The sequence below is a fragment of the Somniosus microcephalus genome, chromosome 16, assembly GCF_052327205.1.
Source record: "Somniosus microcephalus isolate GS21.2 chromosome 16, FLI_Smic_1.0, whole genome shotgun sequence".
Classification (NCBI taxonomy): Eukaryota; Metazoa; Chordata; class Chondrichthyes; order Squaliformes; family Somniosidae; genus Somniosus; species Somniosus microcephalus.
Genome location: NC_141002.1, coordinates 107,028,251 through 107,049,313, shown reverse-complemented (window position 1 = coordinate 107,049,313; position 21,063 = coordinate 107,028,251). Strand labels below are relative to the sequence as shown.

At 48.3% G+C, this 21,063-nt stretch overlaps 1 protein-coding gene across 4 annotated transcripts in view; it reads right to left on the bottom strand.

Annotated features, from left to right (window-relative positions):
• Positions 1 to 248: 248 nt before the first annotated feature.
• Positions 249 to 21,063, bottom strand: part of rfx4 (regulatory factor X, 4) — a 149,805-nt gene continuing 128,990 nt past the window's right edge. For all 4 annotated transcript variants that reach the window (XM_086009695.1, XM_086009697.1, XM_086009698.1 and 1 more), the window contains one exon: positions 249 to 1,720. In XM_086009695.1, the coding sequence (XP_085865821.1) occupies positions 1,448 to 1,720 (273 nt within the window). In that variant the 3' untranslated portion in view covers positions 249 to 1,447. The remainder of the gene's footprint in view (positions 1,721 to 21,063) is intronic.

Genomic DNA, 21,063 nt, shown 5'->3' with positions numbered 1-21,063 from the left:
TGCAAGTCTGACAGGGAAAGTTCAGGTGCTGTGTGATCATGAATAAATTGACAAGGAGAAAACTGGATTGCAAGTGAGCACAAATGTGCAAACTGCATTTAAGAAACCTTTTTCTTTGACACAGTCTAGCTCCTGCAGCCTCGCCTATTCAGAAAATATAATACCTCTTTCACCATTTTTTCCCAGGAATACATTTTTGGCAAAAAATTTGGAGAACTGTCATGATATTAAGAACAGAAAAGACGGGATAATTTTTAAAAAATGTATTTGTATTTTGAGAATGTATTGCCTTCATATATCTTGCACATCTGTACAATTAATACTATGTACTTCAGATTTATCCACAGCCACACACGGTGCTATCAGTGCTTTTATTTACAAAAAAGTCTAGAGTTTCTTGTGTTATTCTTTCAATTATTCTCCTTACCCATAGGGTAATATGTCCATATAATCTGCTGAGTGCATTTTGTAATTGCAAAACAATACAGGAAAAAAAACTATGTTAATTAACTGTACGGAACCAGTATACACACACACTAGTGACAGGCTAGTGGCAAATTATTTCTACAAATAGTCTGTCAAAGATACAATAGAAAATTAGAGAAACATTTACACACATACACAAAGTAGTTTCTAAGGCACAGCTTTGAGTATCTTAAGGGTTTCTGTGGCTATACAAAAAAAAAACAGATGATGCTGTCCAGATGTCCACAGTACATGTGCCTCTTCTTGCTGTGCAGTGTGGAGCAGGACCGAATCCAAGTGTAACATCTCACGGCAGAATGCTGCTGGTGTTCAGTATAGAAAGGCGGGCGCACCAATATTCAACAAGGGCAGCAGGCAAAACTGAGGTCTCCCAACAGTTGCCGTTAGCAAGCCTGCCCAGAGCAAAGGCAGTACGGGGAGCGATAACTCTCCCGTGAACACTGCAACCGAGAGGCTGAAATTTATTGGTAGTTGATGGAGAGGCAGGTAATGAAACATACTTCCTGCCTGTGGTAAACATCACTTCCTGTCATTCGGCAGAGAGTTGACGAGATTATTCCACGCAACATCCACTATACCTTCGACCTCAGACAAGCTGCAAATGTTAAATTCTGAAGAGGAGTCAGAAAGGGCATGACACGTGTTAAAGAGATAGGCCAAGGTTTACAGGTGCAGTTCCATTGCAGGCAGTGCTGCGGCGAAATTTACAAGAAAAAATTGTGGGTTTTTCCCCCCACCCCCAAGTCATTGTTGCTGCTTCAAATGATCAGAGACTCGGTTCCAAGCTTTGCAGAGATGCCAGTGTCACTGGGAGTTTCTTCCAAGCCCTTTGGTGGTCCAGGGGGAAAATAAAAAGTCTTGTTTGCTTTGCGCATTGCTTTCAGTAGCAATCTGTAATCGACCATGTATTTGTGGGATTGTATTTCCACTGTCTGCGTACGGTCACAGTTTCGGTAAAGGATTATTTGGCCCATCCAGTGGTCGCTTCCCCATTGATGTAGGCGAAGCCAGGGAAATGCTGTGCGTGTTCGTACTCGGCACTCCTCCGGGGGACCAGGGGTGTGTACATCTCACTCGAGTTCCCGTACCGTGCCGAATGGATGCTGGGGCTGGCGTAGCAGCTGTTGGCCGAAGGCACGTCAGGCCAGCGTGGCGTCACCGGCGTAGAGTGCAGGCGAGGGGTGCTGCTCATCAGGCATGGCTCCATCCGCGGCGTCTGGCTATTGAAAGGATACTGTGAAATACAAAATAGAGCATTAACCATTAACGGGGGAACGTTTTCAGAAAATGCACAGTCAAATCTCTCTTCAGGGACCAAGTCCCAACACCCAGAGCTCCCTCTAAGCTGCGCTCATGCATGGCCGCGCAGTAATCTGCAAGGTCCAGCGCAGGCCGCTCACAAGCTGAAATACCGCACATGCGCAGAAATTTAAAGGGACTGTGCAATGAAATAAACAAGCCGCGCACAACAAAGACAATTTAGAGGGAACATTGCCAAGAACTAGTGCCAATTGGTCTTAACTAGCAGTGAGGAAGACAAGTAAGGTTTGGGTGGCTAAGAAGATCCTCATCGGGAATCTGGTTGCTTATTCATTGAATGTTTAATGAAGTACAAATTCTTTGCTGAGGGAGAAGGGAACAGAGGGTGACGCTGATGGATTTAGATGAGGAGAGACAGGAGGATGCTCGAGTGGAGCATAAACGCCGGCATGGACTGGTTGGGCCGAATGGCCTGTTTCTGTGCCGTATATCCGCTGTAATTCTGTGTAATATGGCAGTCCGTGCCATAAGTTAAAGGAGGTTATACTGTCTTGAATAAATGGTTATTAAACCCCATTGGATTTTTGATCCTCATTTGCGTTGACAGATGAATAAAATCAAAATCTAAATTTCTATTTAACATAGAATTTGCACAACTCTCTAAAATGTGTTCACTATTGCAAACTAAAGACATAAATTCCAGCTTTAAAAGCTGACTCCTAAACAGCTGATGCCCTTAATCCCACTTAACGGTGATTGAAGATAAGGACACTCTAATCCATGCCCATGATGTAAGCAAGTTACACAGCATCTCAGCACGTTTCAACAATGCAAGAATAATAAGTTATATTAAAATGCCACTTTTTATAAATTAAATCAATCAAGAGCCAAACTGTTGCAGTATTGATATGGAGCCAGGAGGAGGAAAATGGAAAAGCTTAACCCTGCATCAGCCACGTGCAGTGGTCCTTGCAAGGAGCTGCTCGTTAGGCCCGCCCTAGACCCAGGAAAGCTGAGCGGAGAATGCGCGGTGCTTCCACCACCCAGGGTTCAGCAAATTTAGCATCGGGGTCAAGCTACAAGGGTTAGCCCCCTGATTAGCACATTCTAGGGGCTTAATGCCTGTTTTAGGCTTGTGCCCTGGGTAGTCAGAAGCAGCGATGAGGTGACTTCTGGGGAGAGTGGGGGTGGATCAGACACAGGAAATCGCGCCCGAAAATAGGAATAGGTCCCCCGCGACAAACATTTCGCGGCCAAACAATAGGTGTGATGGAATCAATTGCTCCCTTAAAAAATTTGAAAGAATTATTTCAAACACCAGGTGTCCTGACTGCATGGAGATTCAGAATCTCTGGAAAAAATGCCCCTGCATGGAATGTACAGCCCTGATAATGATGACACTTTCAATGTTTTTAACTGATTTCTTCCAACAAAACCAAAAGAACAATCAGCGCTGTTCCTGCAGCATCTATTGCTAAATGTATTTTTACTACTCACTTTGAAATTTGCTTCACAAAATGGGATGCCGATTATCAGGTTCTGATAATACTACCCGGTCTCCAACTTGTCCTTTCGTGCCAAGATCCTTGAACGAATCATCGCCATCCACTTACACGCCCACCTCTCAAATCCCTCCATTCCAGTCTCTCACCTGCCTGTAAGACCGAGACTATCCCTGCACAGTCAGTCCTGCTCCATGAACAGATTCACCTCTTGTGCCTGAATGGCCATGTGTGTATTCGCTGAGGCTCAATCATCAATCTCCTCTTATCTATCTTCGACATGCTATTGATCAATGACATCATCCCTAAACCTAGGTTCACCTTTTGTGTGTGTGCTGATGACACCAAAACTGTAGCTCTCTGCTTCTGCCATTGACTCCAAGGTCGTTAAGGTAACATTTTACGATCTGTCTGAGATCAATTCTTGGATAAATCAAAATATCTCGCAGGTCAACACTGGCAAAACAAAAGGCATCCTTTTCAGTTCCAGCGAGAATCCATGTCACTTCCACCATCCTTCCCAGCTGGTCATAGATGCACAACCTCAAGCTCTGGTTCACCCCCAAACTGTCCTTAAACCCACACATCACTGGATGACACTTTTCCATTGTATCCATTTCAAGGTCCTCATCTTTGTTTTCAATTCCTTCCAGGGCTCTACTCGCCCATGTTTGAGCAGTCTCCTCCAACTGTTTGCCCCAGTATGTAACCTCTGCCCCATGACTTGTGGCTTACTGCTGTTGTCCCACTCCCTCCAGCCCATCACCCACGGCCCATCCTTCAGTCACTATACTGCTGCTCCACACAGCTCTCTCCGCCAACCATTCCTCCTCACCATTTCCCGCACTACTGTCCTCTTACAAACCCATGTCTTTGACTTTGCTTCCATGGCCCTTCCTTTAATTCCTCCTGTCCCCACTCTTTCTCCTCAATGTTCAATATCCTGAGACATTCTCATACGTGACGGGCCATATACAAAAGCGTTGCTGATTGAATATTTAAAATCAGAATTCTGAACAAGTGCTCAGTAATGAAAAGTGATCCATATCCCAGCTCTTGTATCCTTTGCCTTGATCAGCATGTGTTTTTTTTTATTGCAAATTTTGCGAGTTGGATTGAGATTTGAGCCCACCATAAGTCTCATGGTGAGTTAATAGAAATGAAGAAACAATAAGCAGACTCTAGATAATTAAATGTTGTTTCCTCAGATGCTCTTGTGTGTCAGCCAATGGCTCAGTGAGCAGCACCCTTGCCTCTGAGTCAGAAGGTTGTAGGTTCAAGTCCCACTCCAGAGACTCGAGCACAAACAATCTAGGCTGACACTCCAGTGCAGTACTGAGGGAGCGCTGCACTGTCGGAGGTGCCGTCCTTCAGGTGTGATGTTAAACCGAGGCCCCGTCTGCTCGTTCAGGTGGACGTAAAATATCCCATGGCACTCCCAGAACCATAGAATGGTTACAGCACAGGAGGCCCGTCGAGCCCGTGCCAGCTCTCTACAAGAGTACTGCAGCTAGTCCCATTCCCCCGCCCTTTCCCCGTAGCCTTCAGATACTTATCCAATTCCCTTTTAAAAGCCACGATTGAGTCTGCCTCCACCACCCTCAGGCAGTGCATTCTAGATCCTAACCACAAGCTGCGTAAAAAAGTTTTTCCTCATGTCGCCTTTGGTTCTTCTGCCAATCACCTTAAATCTGTGTCCTCTGGTTCTCGACCCTTCCACCAATGGGAACAGTTTCTCTCTCTCTACTCTGTCTAGACCCCTCATGATTTTGAACACCTCTATCAAATCTCCTCTCAACCTTCTCTGCTCTAAGGAGAACAACCCCAGCTTCTCCAGTCTATCCACATAACTGAAGTCCCTCATCCTTGGAACCATTCTTGTAAATCTTTTCTGCACCCTCTCTAAGGCCTTCACATCCTTCCTAAAGTGCGGTGCCCAGAATTGGACACAATACTCCAGTTGAGGCCGGACCAGTGTTTTATAAAGGTTCGTCATAACTTCAAAGCTCTTTCAAAGAAGAGCAGGGGGAGTTCTCCCTCGTGTCCTGGGGCCAATATTTATCCCTCAACCAACATCACTGAGCAGATTATCTGGCCATTATCACATTGCAGTTTGTGGGAGCTTGCTGTGTGCAAATTGGCTGCCACGTTTCCTACATTACAACAGTGACCACACTTCAAAAGTACTTCATTGGCTGCAAAGCGCTTTGGGACGTCCGGTGGTCATAAAAGGCACTACAGAAATACAAGTCTTTCTTTTTCTTTTATGATTTCTGCAAGCTTATTTGAAAGTCCTGGTGTTAAATATAGAAATCCTGAATGAAGGTAAACAGACACCATCAGCTTGGTTCCGCGCTCCAGTCTTGCTTATTGTGTTTGTGTTTTACTGCTGCCACATCGGGAAGAAAAAAAAAGCTGCCCACAATTTTATTTTTTTATCATGAATGGTAAAATTGGAGGCAGGCAGGCGGAGCTGACCCAAAATAAGTTTCCTGTAAACTCAGCCGAACACTGGCCACTGTGTTGTAGAGCGACACTGACTGCATGTAGACCTCTACTGTTCCTCAGATCAGTGAAAAACATTTCCTAAACACTCCGCTCCCCCGCCCCACCATCACATCAGCTGGTGAAGCAGCTATTGAGCCACACTGAAGTAGCCAGAGTATGGCCATCTGTGCGGATGTCTGCCTGAGCCGCCACAATCGCCCTTCACACTCCGCATCCGCTTTCATGAAGAGTTCTTGAGCACATTGGGTGTAAAACACAGTCCTAGTGATCGCCACCAAACACAAAGGCAATGGTTGTTGGAGGGCCCTTCACAGGAAGTTACCATTATACGGGTCAACTCATGATGTGGGCACAGAGTTCGGACTCCCTGACTGTTCAGCTTTCACTTTGATTGTATCCGAAAGCCCAGTGAGTAACGTGCATGATTTGAGAGATGTGTATGGAAAAAAAATACCGAATGGAGATTATTACAGCTACATGCAGTGTAATGTAAATCCGCTCTCTCTCTCCGGCAGCCTGCAATTCCCCAGAGCTAAAGTTCAAGAGAAAAGAATAAAGTCCCTCATTCAAATTTGCCAGGCCACTCATTATGCAAAGTGTGAATGAGGGCTCTGTTTAAGCAGCAAAACATTTGCCTTCAGAGTGCGTCGTTGGGTTCACAGACTCCGAGGCCATTCTTTCAGAGAAAAAAATGAGCTCAGTTGGCTAAATCCCGATTTAACTATTTCCCACTTAATCCTGCCCGCATCACACAGAACAATCCTCTGATAGGAACAGCAGTGTTTCTGCACCGACCCGCCACCTAAAATAGGATTTACAATCTGAACTTTCTCAGCTTGAACGTTTTAACATACCAGTCTTCTAATGTACAGTGGTGATGTTCGAATGAAATTAAATAAAGCCAAACAACTCTGGCTTTTTTCTAGGATTGGCCTCATCAATCATTTTACCGTTATTTTTAAATCTGATTTCAGGGAACTCTAGTTTATTTAATGCACAGTTTGCCTGTGTTGGGTTCTGCACCCATCAGTATTCTGTTACCTTCCATGTCATGAAACTGTGCTGCCTTAAATCCCTCTGAGACACTACAGGCTGCAGGAACACACACTCGCAGAGGCACAAAATAAATAATCTCCAGTGCTTGGCTGTGACAGTTCCCACAGTCAAATTGCCCGCTGACATTGACTATCCAGGGTCACGCATGAAGAATTGATACTGCGGGGAACCAGTAGACAAGGAGTAAGGTGAAACCTGGAGCAAAAAACATGCACAATCACCAATTGTCTGTTCACTTCTACCTTTTATGTTCAATTAGGGATTCATTTACATCTCATTTGAATACCCAAATCTAATTGATTGGAAGGTATCCTTAATTGTTAATTGGGGACCCCCAAGGATGCTTTCATGTGGTGATGGTGAGCGAAGGTACAAGGATGAAGGGCTATTGAAGGAAGTGAACATTGAAAATGAGGTGGATGATTTGATCTTCTTTGAAAGGTTCTATGTCCAGTCCAGGGCGATGAGAGAAAGTGAAAGGACCCTTCAATAGAGGTGTTCAAAATCATGAGGGGTTTTGGTAGAGTAGATCAGGAGAAACTGTTTCCAGTGGCAGGAGGGTCGGTAACCAGAGGACACAGATTGAAGGTAATTGGCAAAAGAACCAGAGGGGGAGACATGAGGAGAATATTACTTACACAGCGAGTTGTTGTGATCTGGAACGCGCTGCCTGAAAGGGCGGTGGAAGCAGAGTCAATAGGAACTTTCAAAAAGGAATTGGATAAATACTTGAAGGGAAAAAAATTGCAGAGATATGAGGAAAGAGCAGGGAAGAGTGGGACTAATTGGAGAGCTCTTTCAAAGAGCCGGCACAGGCACGATGGGCCGAATGGCCTCCTTCTGTGCGGTGTGATTCTATGATTCAAGTAACTGTGCCAATCACTGGAGAGATTCGCATGTGATGAGAAATGGAGGCGTATGAAGCTGGTGGCCAGTCAGGATCTGTAAGATGTTGATTGTTTGATTTTGACAAAGGCTCAAGAGAAGAGGCTCGATGCTTCTAAAGTACACATGTATCAGCTGGGAGAACAGATCAGTAAGGACAGAGAATGTGTGCCATATGGCTGAAGATTAGTATCTTTGGAAGGTGATGGAACACTAAAACTGCGATGGTGAGACTGAGTGGAAGAGTGACAATGGCTAGCAGAGGGGAGAAGGTAAGATCTTGAAGCATACGTAGAACGAGCGACTGATGGAGGTGAGTGGTTATATATGGAGGAAGATACTCCTGTAATTGGTGAACCATTAAACACAACATTTATAAATGTGATTATCACTAATGAGCTTTGTGTGTGTCTTAAAAATAGTTGCTAGTCTGATAGGTTTATTGACTAAAGGAACAAAATGTTGGATCTATCATCAAATTGACAAGACATGGCACATTGTTCATTATTGCTTAATAAGACATGCCGAGAATAGTTTAGGAATGAGCGATAGCCAAAGTGCCAAGTTGTAATTTAAAACACCATTCTTCATTGTTACACACATTTTAGGTCATGGAAATTCAGTTTTAGAAAATAAAAGATCCCATTTTGTCTCATTTTTCTCAACCGAAAGACTGGACAGATATAGACTGCTGTGGGATAACCAATTGTTGGACACATCCTGAAATAGATTTTTTGTCCCACATAAAAATTCTGATGGCCTCTTCGATCAAAAGGCTGATTATTGATTCATTCCATGTGTTATAAATAAAGTACAACATTCAAAGAACTTTCAACCACAGCCCTATTAAATTGGATGTGCCGTAGTCTACTGAACTATGCCCTCAATGACCGCCATGCAAGCAAAACATTTCCTACATTTGCCAATCGGGTAGTAACATAGAGGCCGCATCCCACGGCCCTCCAGCATACTCGTGCCGTAACTCTGGCGGGTGTCAACTGCCCCAAGCGGGATAGGTGGGGCCTACCTGTGGGGGGTCCAGGCGAGGATGTGGTCTGGATCACTGACCATTCAGGTGACATCTGAAGATCCTTTGGTCCCCATGTAAAGGAGGCCGATGGATTGAGATGTTTCCCTCTTCCTGCAGCCACCCCCCTCCCTACAGTGACCAGCATCTGCTGGGATTCCCAGCCTTCCCAGTCTGGTGGGCACCAGATGTGCAATCCTAGTGGCACCTGCCATTGACACTTAAATGCAGAGAATTCCCATTGACCCCGTGAACTTTGGTGGGGTCAGCACCAGAGGTCGCCAGCACTTACCCCGATATGAGCCCCGCAGATCTTCAACTCCATAAAGTTTTAAAGTCAAACTATGGTGAGCAATTTTAGGGAATTGTTTTAAATTAACACCCTCCCATAAGAACAAAAGAATTAGGAGCAGGAGTCGGCCACACAGCCCCTCGAGCCTGCTCCGCCACACGGCCCCTCGAGCCTGCTCCGCCACACGGCCCCTCGAGCCTGCTCCGCTACACGGCCCCTCGAGCCTGCTCCGCCACACGGCCCCTCGAGCCTGCTCCTCCACACGGCCCCTCGAGCCCGCTCCTCCACTCGGCCCCTCGAGCCCGCTCCACCACTCGGCCCCTCGAGCCCGCTCCACCACACGGCCCCTCGAGCCTGCTCCACCACTCGGCCCCTCGAGCCCGCTCCGCCACACGACCCCTCGAGCCTGATCTGCCACACGGCCCCTCGAGCCTGATCTGCCACACGGCCCCTCGAGCCCGCTCCGCCACACGGCCCCTCGAGCCCGCTCCGCCACACGGCCCCTCGAGCCTGCTCTGCCACATGGCCCCTCGAGCCCGCTCTGCCACATGGCCCCTCGAGCCCGCTCTGCCATATGGCCCCTCGAGCCTGCTCTGCCACACGGCCCCTCGAGCCTGCTCTGCCACATGGCCCCTCGAGCCCGCTCCGCCACACGGCCCCTTGAGCCCGCTCCGCCACACGGCCCCTCGAGCCCGCTCTGCCACATGGCCCCTCGAGCCTGCTCTGCCGCACAGCCCCTCGAGCCTGGTCTGCCGCACAGCCCCTCGAGCCCGCTCCGCCACACGGCCCCTCGAGCCTGCTCCGCCGCACGGCCCCTCGAGCCTGCTCTGCCGCATGGCCCCTCGAGCCCGCTCCGCCACACGGCCCCTCGAGCCTGCTCTGCCGCACAGCCCCTCGAGCCTGGTCTGCCGCACAGCCCCTCGAGCCCGCTCCGCCACACGGCCCCTCGAGCCCGCTCCGCCACACGGCCCCTCGAGCCCGCTCTGCCACATGGCCCCTCGAGCCTGCTCTGCCGCACAGCCCCTCGAGCCTGGTCTGCCGCACAGCCCCTCGAGCCCGCTCCGCCGCACAGCCCCTCGAGCCTGCTCCGCCGCACGGCCCCTCGAGCCTGCTCCGCCACACGGCCCCTCGAGCCTGCTCCATCATTCAATAAGATCATGGCTGATTTTTGACCTCAACTCCACTTTCCCACCCAATCCCTATATCCCTTGATTCCCCTAGAGTCCAAAAATCTATCGATCTCAGCCTTGAACATACTCAACGACTGAGCCTCCACAGCCCTCTGGGGCAGAGAATTCCAAAGATTCACCACCCTCTGAGTGAAGAAATTCCTCCTCATCTCAGTCTTAAATGGCCGACCCCTTATCCTGAGTCTGTGACCCCTGGTTCTAGACTCCCCAGTCAGGGGAAACAAGCTCTCAGCATCTACCCTGTCAATCCCGCTAAGAATTTTATATGTTTCAATGAGATCGCCTCTCATTCTTCTAAACTCCAGAGAGTACCGGCCCATTCTACACAATATCTTCTTGTAGGGCAGCCCTCTCATCCCATGAATCAATCTAGTGAACCTTCGTTGCTCCGCCTCTAAGCCAAGTATATCCTTTTTTGGGTAAGGAGACCAAAACTGGGCCCAGTACTCCAGGTGTGGTCTCACCAAGGCCCTGCACAACTGGAGCAAGACTTCCTTACTATTGTACTCCAACCCCCTTGCAATAAAGGCCAACATAACATTTGCTTTCCTAATTGCTTGCAGTACCTGCCTGTTAACTTTCTATGATTCGTGTACAAGGACACCCAGGTCCCTCTGAATACCAACATTTACAAGTCTCTCGCATATTAAAAAATATTCTGCTGTTCTATTCTTCCTGCCAAAGTGGATAATTTTACACTTCCCCACAACAGAGGTCTTAACAAATTTTGAAATGTTTTGTTAGAGTGGATACAGAGAGGATGTTTCCACTTGTGGGGAAGAGCAAAACTGGAGGCCATCAATATAAGATAGTCACCAAGAAATCCAATAGGGAATCCAGGAGAAACTTCCTTACCCAGAGAGTGGTGAGAATGTGGAACTCGCTACCACAGGGAGTGGATGAAGCGAATAGTATCGATGCATTTAAGGGGAGGCTGGACAAGCATATGAGGGAGAAGGGAAGAGAGCGTTATGCTGATAAGTTAGATGAGGAAAGACGGGAGGAGGCTCGAGTGGAGCATAAACGCCGGCATGGACTGGTTGGGCCGAATGGCCTGTTTCTGTGCCGTATATCCGAGGTAATCCTATGTAATTATATTCCATCTGCCACCTTCTTGCCCACTCACTTAACCTGTCTACATCCCCTTGGAAGCTCTTTTCATCCTCCTCACAGTTTACTCTCCCACTAGCTTTGTATCATCAGCAAACTTGGATACATGGCACTCAGTCCCCTCATCGAAGTCATCCTCTGTGCTGCTATTTTAAAACATGTAAACTGAGGTATAGTTAAATTACAACCGTTGCTTCAGCGGTTCCCAGTCCCAGACACTGGAGAACCCGCTGCAGCTCCCAGTCCCAGACACAAGGCGAACCCTCTGCAGCTCCCAGTCCCAGACACTGGAGAACGCTCTGCAGCTCCCAGTCCCAGACACTGGAGAACCGTCTGCAACTCCCAGTCCCAGACACTGGAGAACCCTCTGCAACTCCCAGTCCCAGACACTGGAGAACCCTCTGCAGCTCCCAGTCCCAGACACTGGAGAACCCTCTGTGGTTCCCAGTCCCAGACACAAGGAGAACCCTCTGCAGCTCCCAGTCCCAGACACAAGGAGAACCCTCTGCAGCTCCCAGTCCCAGACACTGGAGAACCCTCTGTGGTTCCCAGTCCCAGACACAAGGCCAACCCTCTGCAGCTCCCAGTCCCAGACACAAGGAGAACCCTCTGCAGCTCCCAGTCCCAGACACTGGAGAACCCTCTGTGGTTCCCAGTCCCAGACACAAGGAGAACCCTCTGCAGCTCCCAGTCCCAGACACAAGGCCAACCCTCTGCAACTCCCAGTCCCAGACACTGGAGAACCCTCTGCAGCTCCCAGTCCCAGACACTGGAGAACCCTCTGCAGCTCCCAGTCCCAGACACTGGAGAACCCTCTGTGGTTCCCAGTCCCAGACACAAGGAGAACCCTCTGCAGCTCCCAGTCCCAGACACAAGGAGAACCCTCTGCAGCTCCCAGTCCCAGACACTGGAGAACCCTCTGTGGTTCCCAGTCCCAGACACAAGGCCAACCCTCTGCAGCTCCCAGTCCCAGACACAAGGAGAACCCTCTGTGGTTCCCAGTCCCAGACACAAGGAGAACCCTCTGCAGCTCCCAGTCCCAGACACTGGAGAACCCTCTGTGGTTCCCAGTCCCAGACACAAGGCCAACCCTCTGCAGCTCCCAGTCCCAGACACTGGAGAACCCTCTGCAACTCCCAGTCCCAGACACTGGAGAACCGTCTGCAGCTCCCAGTCCCAGACACTGGAGAACCGTCTGCAACTCCCAGTCCCAGACACTGGAGAACCGTCTGCAACTCCCAGTCCCAGACACTGGAGAACCGTCTGCAACTCCCAGTCCCAGACACTGGAGAACTGTCTGCAGCTCCTAGTCCCAGACACTGGAGAACCCTCTGCAGCTCCCAGTCCCAGACACTGGAGAACCCTCTGCAGCTCCCAGTCCCAGACACAAGGCGAACCCTCTGCAGCTCCCAGTCCCAGACACTGGAGAACCCTCTGCAGCTCCCAGTCCCAGACACTGGAGAACCCTCTGCAACTCCCAGTCCCAGACACTGGAGAACCGTCTGCAACTCCCAGTCCCAGACACTGGAGAACCGTCTGCAACTCCCAGTCCCAGACACTGGAGAACTGTCTGCAGCTCCTAGTCCCAGACACTGGAGAACCCGCTGCAACTCCCAGTCCCAGACACTGGAGAACCCTCTGCAACTCCCAGTCCCAGACACTGGAGAACCCTCTGTGGTTCCCAGTCCCAGACACTGGAGAACCCTCTGCAGCTCCCAGTCCCAGACACTGGAGAACCCTCTGCAGCTCCCAGTCCCAGACACTGGAGAACCCTCTGCAGCTCCCAGTCCCAGACACTGGAGAACCCTCTGCAGCTCCCAGTCCCAGACACTGGAGAGCCCTCTGCAGCTCCCAGTCCCAGACACTGGAGAACCCTCTGCAGCTCCCAGTCCCAGACACTGGAGAACCCTCTGCAGCTCCCAGTCCCAGACACTGGAGAACCCTCTGCAGCTCCCAGTCCCAGACACTGGAGAACCCTCTGCAGCTCCCAGTCCCAGACACTGGAGAACCCTCTGCAGCTCCCAGTCCCAGACACTGGAGAGCCCTCTGCAGCTCCCAGTCCCAGACACTGGAGAACCCTCTGCAGCTCCCAGTCCCAGACACTGGAGAACCCTCTGCAGCTCCCAGTCCCAGACACTGGAGAACCCTCTGCAACTCCCAGTCCCAGACACTGGAGAACCCTCTGCAGCTCCCAGTCCCAGGCACTGGAGAACCCTCTGCAGCTCCCAGTCCCAGACACTGGAGAACCCTCTGCAGCTCCCAGTCCCAGACACTGGAGAAGCCTCTGCAGCTCCCAGTCCCAGACACTGGAGAAGCCTCTGCAACTCCCAGTCCCAGACACTGGAGAAGCCTCTGCAGCTCCCAGTCCCAGACACTGGAGAACCCTCTGCAACTCCCAGTCCCAGACACTGGAGAACCGTCTGCAACTCCCAGTCCCAGACACTGGAGAACCGTCAACCCCGCCATCTCATTTTGCTTTCCTGGGTGAATTCCACCCACTCTAATCTGGAGGCAGGGAAAATTAATATTATGCCCACTGATAGACTATCACAGAGCAGCACTGCTGGGGGTGATGGAGAAGGTCTTTCCTGTCCATCTCTGGTAGTGAAAACGCAGAGAATATCGGGCAGAGAGACAACTTGGAGAACAAACAGAGATTTAGTCGATTCTACTGTTCATAAGCGAAATACAAATGAGGGCCGTCCAACCCATCCTAGTTCATTGATCCAGACAAACCCTACAACGTCCCCTTTCCAGCATCCAATTGGTTCTTAAATGATTCCAGGGTTTTTGCCTCGACTACTGTACCCAGAACATTCCACTGATTGATCATTCTCAGAGTGAAGCAGCTCCGTCCAGTGACACTCTCGTAATGATCATCAAGCCTCACAAATCTCCTCCCATGTCTCCCTTAGTACTCTGGGATAAATACCATCTATCCCTGGGGATTTATCTGTATTGAGTTCTTTTATCTTGTTTGGGACTTCCCTCACAGTTACATCAATGTTATTAATTCTACCTAGGATATTACTGCTTATGGAGGGCATGACTCCCTTGGGAATACTTCGAGAAAGTTTTCCATTCAGAGTATTATCAGAGGGCAGAAAGAGGGATGAGGTCACGCAGGCAGAGTTTAGGGAGCTAGGAGATTAAAAAGCAGGACCTCAGTGAGTACAGGAATAGGAGGATAGAGCAGATGAATGCGTGGCTGGAGAGATGGTGCAGGAGGGAGTACATTAGATTCCTGAGGCATTGGGACCGTTTCTGGGGAAGGTGGGACCTGTACAAGCCGGACGGGTTACACCGCAACAGAGCTGGGACCAATATTCTCGCGGGGAGGTTTGCTGGTGCTGTTGGGGAGGGTTTAAACTAGCTTGGCAGGGGGGTGGGCACCAGCATATAGGAGTAGAAAAGAGGAGTAAGGTGCATAAAAGAGTGAGTGTGTTGGATAGTACTAGAGAATAAAGTAGTACTAGAGGCGGTAGTAGTATCATATTAGATAGGAGCAGACTAAGAAAGACTATGAAAAATTCAAAAATGGGTTTAGAATGCATGTACGTAAACGCACAAAGTGTGGTGAAAAAGGTTGGTGAGCTACAAGCACAACTAGCCATGTGGCAATATGATGTTGTGGCAATAACGGAAACGTGGCTTAAAAAACGGTGAGGACTGGGCACTTAATATTCAAGGGTACAAGGTGTTCAGAAAAGATAGGGAAGGAAAAAAGGGAGGTGGGTGGCAGTGCTGATTAAGGAAGACATTGTAGTGTTGGAAAGGGAGGATGTTCTTGAGGGGACAAGGACAGAATCCATTTGGTTAGAGTTGAGGAGCAAAAAGGGTCTGATCACGCTATTGGGGGTATTCTATAGGCCTCCAAATAGTGAGAGGGAGGTAGAGGAGCAAATCTGCAGGGAAATTGCAGAGGTATGCAAGAGCTAGAGTGGTGATATTGGGGGACTTTAATTACCCTTCACCTGACGAAGGAGCAGCGCTCCGAAAGCTTGTGATTTCAAATAAAACTGTTGGACTATAACCTGGTGTTGTGTGACTTCTTACATTTACCCAAACATCGATTGGGATAATGCTAGGGTAAAGGGAAAGGAGGGGGAGGAATTTCTGAAATGTGTTCAGGAGAATTTCCTTGACCAATATGTTCTTGGCCAACTAGGAAGGAGGCATTGCTGGATCTGGTGCTGGGGAGTGAGGTGGGCCAGGTCGACCAAGTGTCTGTGGGAGAACACTTGGGTACGAGTGATCATCGTATCATAAGATTTAGATTAGCAATGGAGAGGAGCAAGGATGTCTTGCTGCAGTTGTACAGGGCCTTGGTGAGACCACATCTGGAGTATTGTGTGCAGTTTTGGTCGCCTTATCTGAGGAAGGATGTTCTTGCCATGGAAGGAGTGCAGCGAAGATTCACCAGGCTGATACCTGGGATGGCAGGAATGACGTATGAGGAGAGATTGGGTTGATTGGGCTTATACTCGCTGGAGTTTAGAAGAATGAGAGGGGATCTCATCGAAACTTATAAAATTCTAACAGGACTAGACAGACTAGATGCTGGAAGGATGTTCCCGATGGTCGGGGAGTCCAGAACCAGGGGTCACAGTCTAAGGATAAGGGGTAAGCCATTTAGGACAGAGATGAGGAGGAATTTCTTCACCCAGAGAGTGGTGAACCTGTGGGATTCTCTACCAAAGAAGGCAGTAGAGGCCAATTCATTAAATATATTCAAGAAGGAGTTGGATATATTTCTTAAGGCTAAAGGGATCAAGGGATATGGAGAGAAGGCAGGGACAGGGTACTGAATTTGGATGATCAGCCATGATCTCATTGAATGGCGGAGCAGGCTCGAAGGGCTGAATGGCCTACTCCTGCTCCTATCTTCAATGTTTCTATGAACAATCTAGAGTGGAACTTCTAAACTGGAATAGGGCTAACTTCAATGGGATGCGAAAGGATCGAGCCAGGGTAAAATGGAACCAAAGACTGACAGGAAAAACTGTAACGGAACAATAGGTGATCTTTAAGGAGATGTTCCAAGTACAGGCTAGGTACATTCCAACAAGAGGGAAGCGTAAGGGAACCAAAGCCAGGGCCCCTTGGATGATGAGGGAGGTAGAGAAGATGATGAAACAAAAAAAGAGGGTGTTTGATGCATGTCAGGTGAATTCTTAAAGGGAGAACCAGACCAAATACAATAAGTTGAGAGGGGATGTGAAGATGAAAATAAGATTGGCAAAGAGAGAATATGAGAGTAGAATGGCGGTTAACATAAAAGGGAACCCAAAAATCTTCTACCGGCATGTAAACAGTAAGCGGGCAGTAAGAGGCGAGGTGGGGCCTATTAGAGACAAAGAAGGTGATATATGCTTAGAAGCGCAGGGCAAGGCTAGAATACTCAATGAGTACTTTGTATCGGTGTTTACTAAGGAGGTGGATGCTGACAAAATATCGGTAGAAGTGGAAAAGGTAGAAGCAATGGAAGGGGTGACAATTGATAGACAGGATGTACTAGAAAGGCTAGGTATGCTTAGAGTGGACAAGTCGCCTGGTCCAGATGGCTTGCATCCCAGGTTGCTAAGGGAATTGGGGGAGGAGATAGCGGAAGGGCTTGCCATAATTTTCCAATCTTCCCTAGATGCGGGGGAGGTGCCTGAGGATTGGAAAATGGCAAATGTGACACCATTGTTCAAGAAAGGGTGTAAGGACAATCCTAGTAACTACAGGCCGGTCAGTTTAACATCAGTGGTGGGTAAAGTTTTAGAAACAATAATCAAGGAAAAAATTAACGGGCATTTGGAGAGGTTTAAGCTAATTAAGGAGAGCCAACACGTATTTGTAAAAGGCAGATCATATTTGACTAATATAATTGAATTTTTTGATGAAGTAACAGGAAGGATCGATGAAGGGAATGCAATGGATGTTGTCTACATAGAAGGCTGGTTAACAAAATTGAGCCTCATGGAATAGGTGGGTCAGTGGCAGCTTGGATAAGGAATTGGCTTAAGGACAGAAAACAGCGAGTTGTGGTAAATGGCTGTTTTTCAGACTGGAGGATGGTAGACAGTGGTGTTCCCCAAGGGTCAGTGCTGGGGCCACTGGTTTTTTGATATAAATAAATGACCTGGATATTGGAATACAGAGTAGAATTTCTAAATTTGCCGATGACACCAAACTTGGGGGTGTGGCAAACAGTGATGATGATATCAATCGACTGCAACAGGACATAGAAAGGCTAGCAGAATGGGCAGACAAGTGGCAGATGGAATTTAATACAGAGAAGTGTGAGGTGATATATTTTGGCAGAAGGAACAGGGAGGGGCAATATACACTTAATGGCACAGTTTTAATGAGTGTGCAGGGACAGAGGGACCTGGGAGTTAATGTGCATAGGTCCCTGAAGGTGGCGGGACACATTGAGAGAGTGGTTAACAAAGCATATGGGATCTTGGGCTTCATAAATAGAGGTATTGAGTACAAAAGTAGAGAAGTTATGCTGAACCTTTATAAAGCGCTGGTTAGGCCACAACTGGAGTATTGCATCCAGTTCTGGTCACCACACTTTAGGAAGGATGTGAAGGCCCTTGAGAGGGTGCAGAGGAGATTTACTAGAATGGTTCCGGGGATGGGGGATCTTAGCTACAAGGACAGGTTGGAGAAGCTGGATTTGTTTTCATTAAAGCAAAGGAGGTTGAGGGGTGATTTGATTGAGGTGTACAAGATTATGACGGGTTTGGATAGGCTAGATGGGGAAAGGCTGTTCCCACTAGTTGATGGTACAAGAACTAGGGGACACAGATTTAAGGTTTTGGGCAAGAGATACAGGGAGGATGTGAGGAAAAACTTTTTTACACAGCGAGTGGTGAGGACCTGGAACTCACTGCCGACGGAATTGGTGGCAGCGGAGACACTCAGTATTTTCAAGGGGAGACTGAATAGGCACTTGAGGGAAATAAACTTGCAGGGCTACGGGGATAGAGTGGGGGAATGGGACCGACTGGATTGCTCTACAGAGAGCCAGCACGGACTCGATGGACCAAATGGCTTCCTTCTGTGCCGTTATGACTCTATTACCAACCTTATGCTCATCCTCGATTTTAGCATCGTTGGTATCTCACCGCTTCGCTGGCCGCCCACTCACTGTTATAAAACGGAAGGAATTTACTGGGGGGGGGGGGGCGGGCGGGGGGTGAATTTCCTTACAGCTGCTGCCATAACTCCGCTGGAAGGGCATCATAAACCCCGTTTACGCACGTTAACGGGATTCCAGCTCACTTCCAGCGGCATTATGACAGCGGATTGGGAGCAGCTCCTGGGGAATTCCCGGCCTTGTCTTTATGCTGTGTTTGTCCCGAGGAACCTTCCTTTGCTGGTTGGATGGACGACTGCAGACCCATCCTTCACTCCACCTGGGAGCTTCCAGCTCAACCTGAGGATAGAACCCTCCAAAACCCTGCATTAAGCAGAGCAATATTGTAACTTAAGGTAAGATTCTGGAAAGCCCCACCTAATGGTAAGTTTATAACTAAAATATATTTATGTATATTTTGGAACACCATTTGATAGCTTTTTCCAGTCCAGAATATATTGGGCCAGTAATTCCGGTCCCAACGTGTGAGTACGGACGGTGGACTCACGCGTGGGCCCGTTGGAAGTGCCGGATTTCAGCATGCACAGCGCATGCGCGGGAAACCGGCATTTCCTCTCCATCGAACCAAGGGGTTAAGAGGTCCAACGCGTGCGCGCAGGACTCTGCGCGCACGCGTTGAACTTCCTTCTTTTTGACAGGTTTGCGCGTGTGCAAGGGCCTGGACTTTTTAGAAATGAAAAAAGGAGGCGTAAGGAGTGGATTCTGTAAGGTAAGTGGTCTATTATTTAAAATTATTACATTTTTTCCACAGATTCATTGTTTTTAAGGACTTTACAGTAAGGTAAGTTTATTTTTAGACCCGATTTCGTAAAAAATTATTTTTTTCAAAAATTTTATTAATTGTTTTAAATCGTTTTTTAAAGTTATTTATAGTTTATTTAATTATTGGAATTTTTTTTTTTAATTTTAATTAAAGTTAAACTAGTCTTTTGGGCGCCCGTACCTTTCATGAGTTTGACAGTCTTTACTATCAAACTCATGAATGAGTTTCCCCTCCCCTGATTGGCTGCACAGTGGTCACCTGATCCCAGCCGGCACATCGCACTAACTACGCCGCTGAATCAGGCAAGCACATCGCGCCAACATCGGAACCGGGCCAGTGACAGGAAATGCAAGCAGGCCCGGGCTTCAGATGTCGGTGCGCAGGGTGAGTGCACATCGGGGGCTTGCACGCGCGGCAAGCACCCGATCCTAATTTCTGGCCCATGATGTTTTGCAGATTAATTCTCTTGCTTCCTTTTCATACCTGAGTTAGAATCATAGAAAGTTACAGCACGGAAGGAGGCCATTTCGGCCCATCGTGTCCACGCCGGCCAACAAAGAGCTATCCAGCCTAATCCCACTTCCCAGCTCTTGGTCCGTAGCCCTGCAGGTTACAGCATCCCAAGTGCACATCCAAGTACTTTTTAAATGTGGTTAGGGTTCCTGCCTTTACCACCCTTTCAGGCAGTGAGTTCCAGACCCCCACAACCCACTGAGTGAAGAAATTTCCCCTCAAATCCTCTCTAAACCTTCCACCAATTATTTTAAATCTGTGCCTCCTGGTTTTTGACCCCTCTGCTAAGGGAAATAGGTCCTTTCTATACACTTTATCTAGGCCCCTCATAATTTTATACACCTCAATAAGGTCTCCCCTCAGCCTCCTCTGTTCCAAAGAAAACAGACCCAGCCTATCCAGTCTTTCCTCATAGCTAAGATTCTCCACTCCCAGCAACATCCTTGTAAATTCCTCTGTATCCTCTCTAGTGCAATCACATCCTCCCTGTAATGTGGTGACCAGAACTGCACGCAGTACTCTAGCTGAGGCCTAACTAGTGTTTTATACAGTTGAAGCATAACTCCCCCCTGCTCTTTTATTCTATGCCACAGCTAATAAAGGCAAGCATTCCATATGCCTTCTTAACTACCTTATCTACCTGGCCTGCTACCTTCAGGGATCTGTGGACATGCACTCCAAGGTCCCTTTGTTCCTCTACACTACTCAGTGTCCTACCATTTAATGTGTATTCCCTTTCCTTGTTAGCCCTTCCCAAATGCATTACCTCACACTTCTCCGGATTGAATTCCATTTGCCACCGTTCTGCCCATCTGACCAATTTATTGATATCTTCTTGCAATCTACAGCTTCCTTCTTCAGTATCAACCACACAGCCGATTTTAGTGTCATCTGCAAACTTCTTAATCATACCCCCTATATTCAAGTCTAGATCACTGATATATACCACAAAAAGCAAAGGACCTAGTACTGAGCCCTGCAGAACCCAACTGGAAACAGCCTTCCAATCACAAAAACACCCATCAACCATTACCCTCTGCTTCCTGTCTCCGAGCCAGTTTTGAATCCAACTTGACACTTTGCCCTGGATCCCATGGGCTTTTAACTTCGTGACCAGTCTGCCATGTGGAACCTTATCAAAAGCCTTGCTAAAGTCCATATACACTACATCAAATGCACTACCCTCATCTACACTCCTTGTTACCTCCTCAAAAAATTCAATCAGTTTTGGTCGCCCTATCTGAGGAAGGATGTTCTTGCCATGGAGGGGGTGCAGTGAAGATTCACCAGCCTGATACCTGGGATGGCAGGAATGACG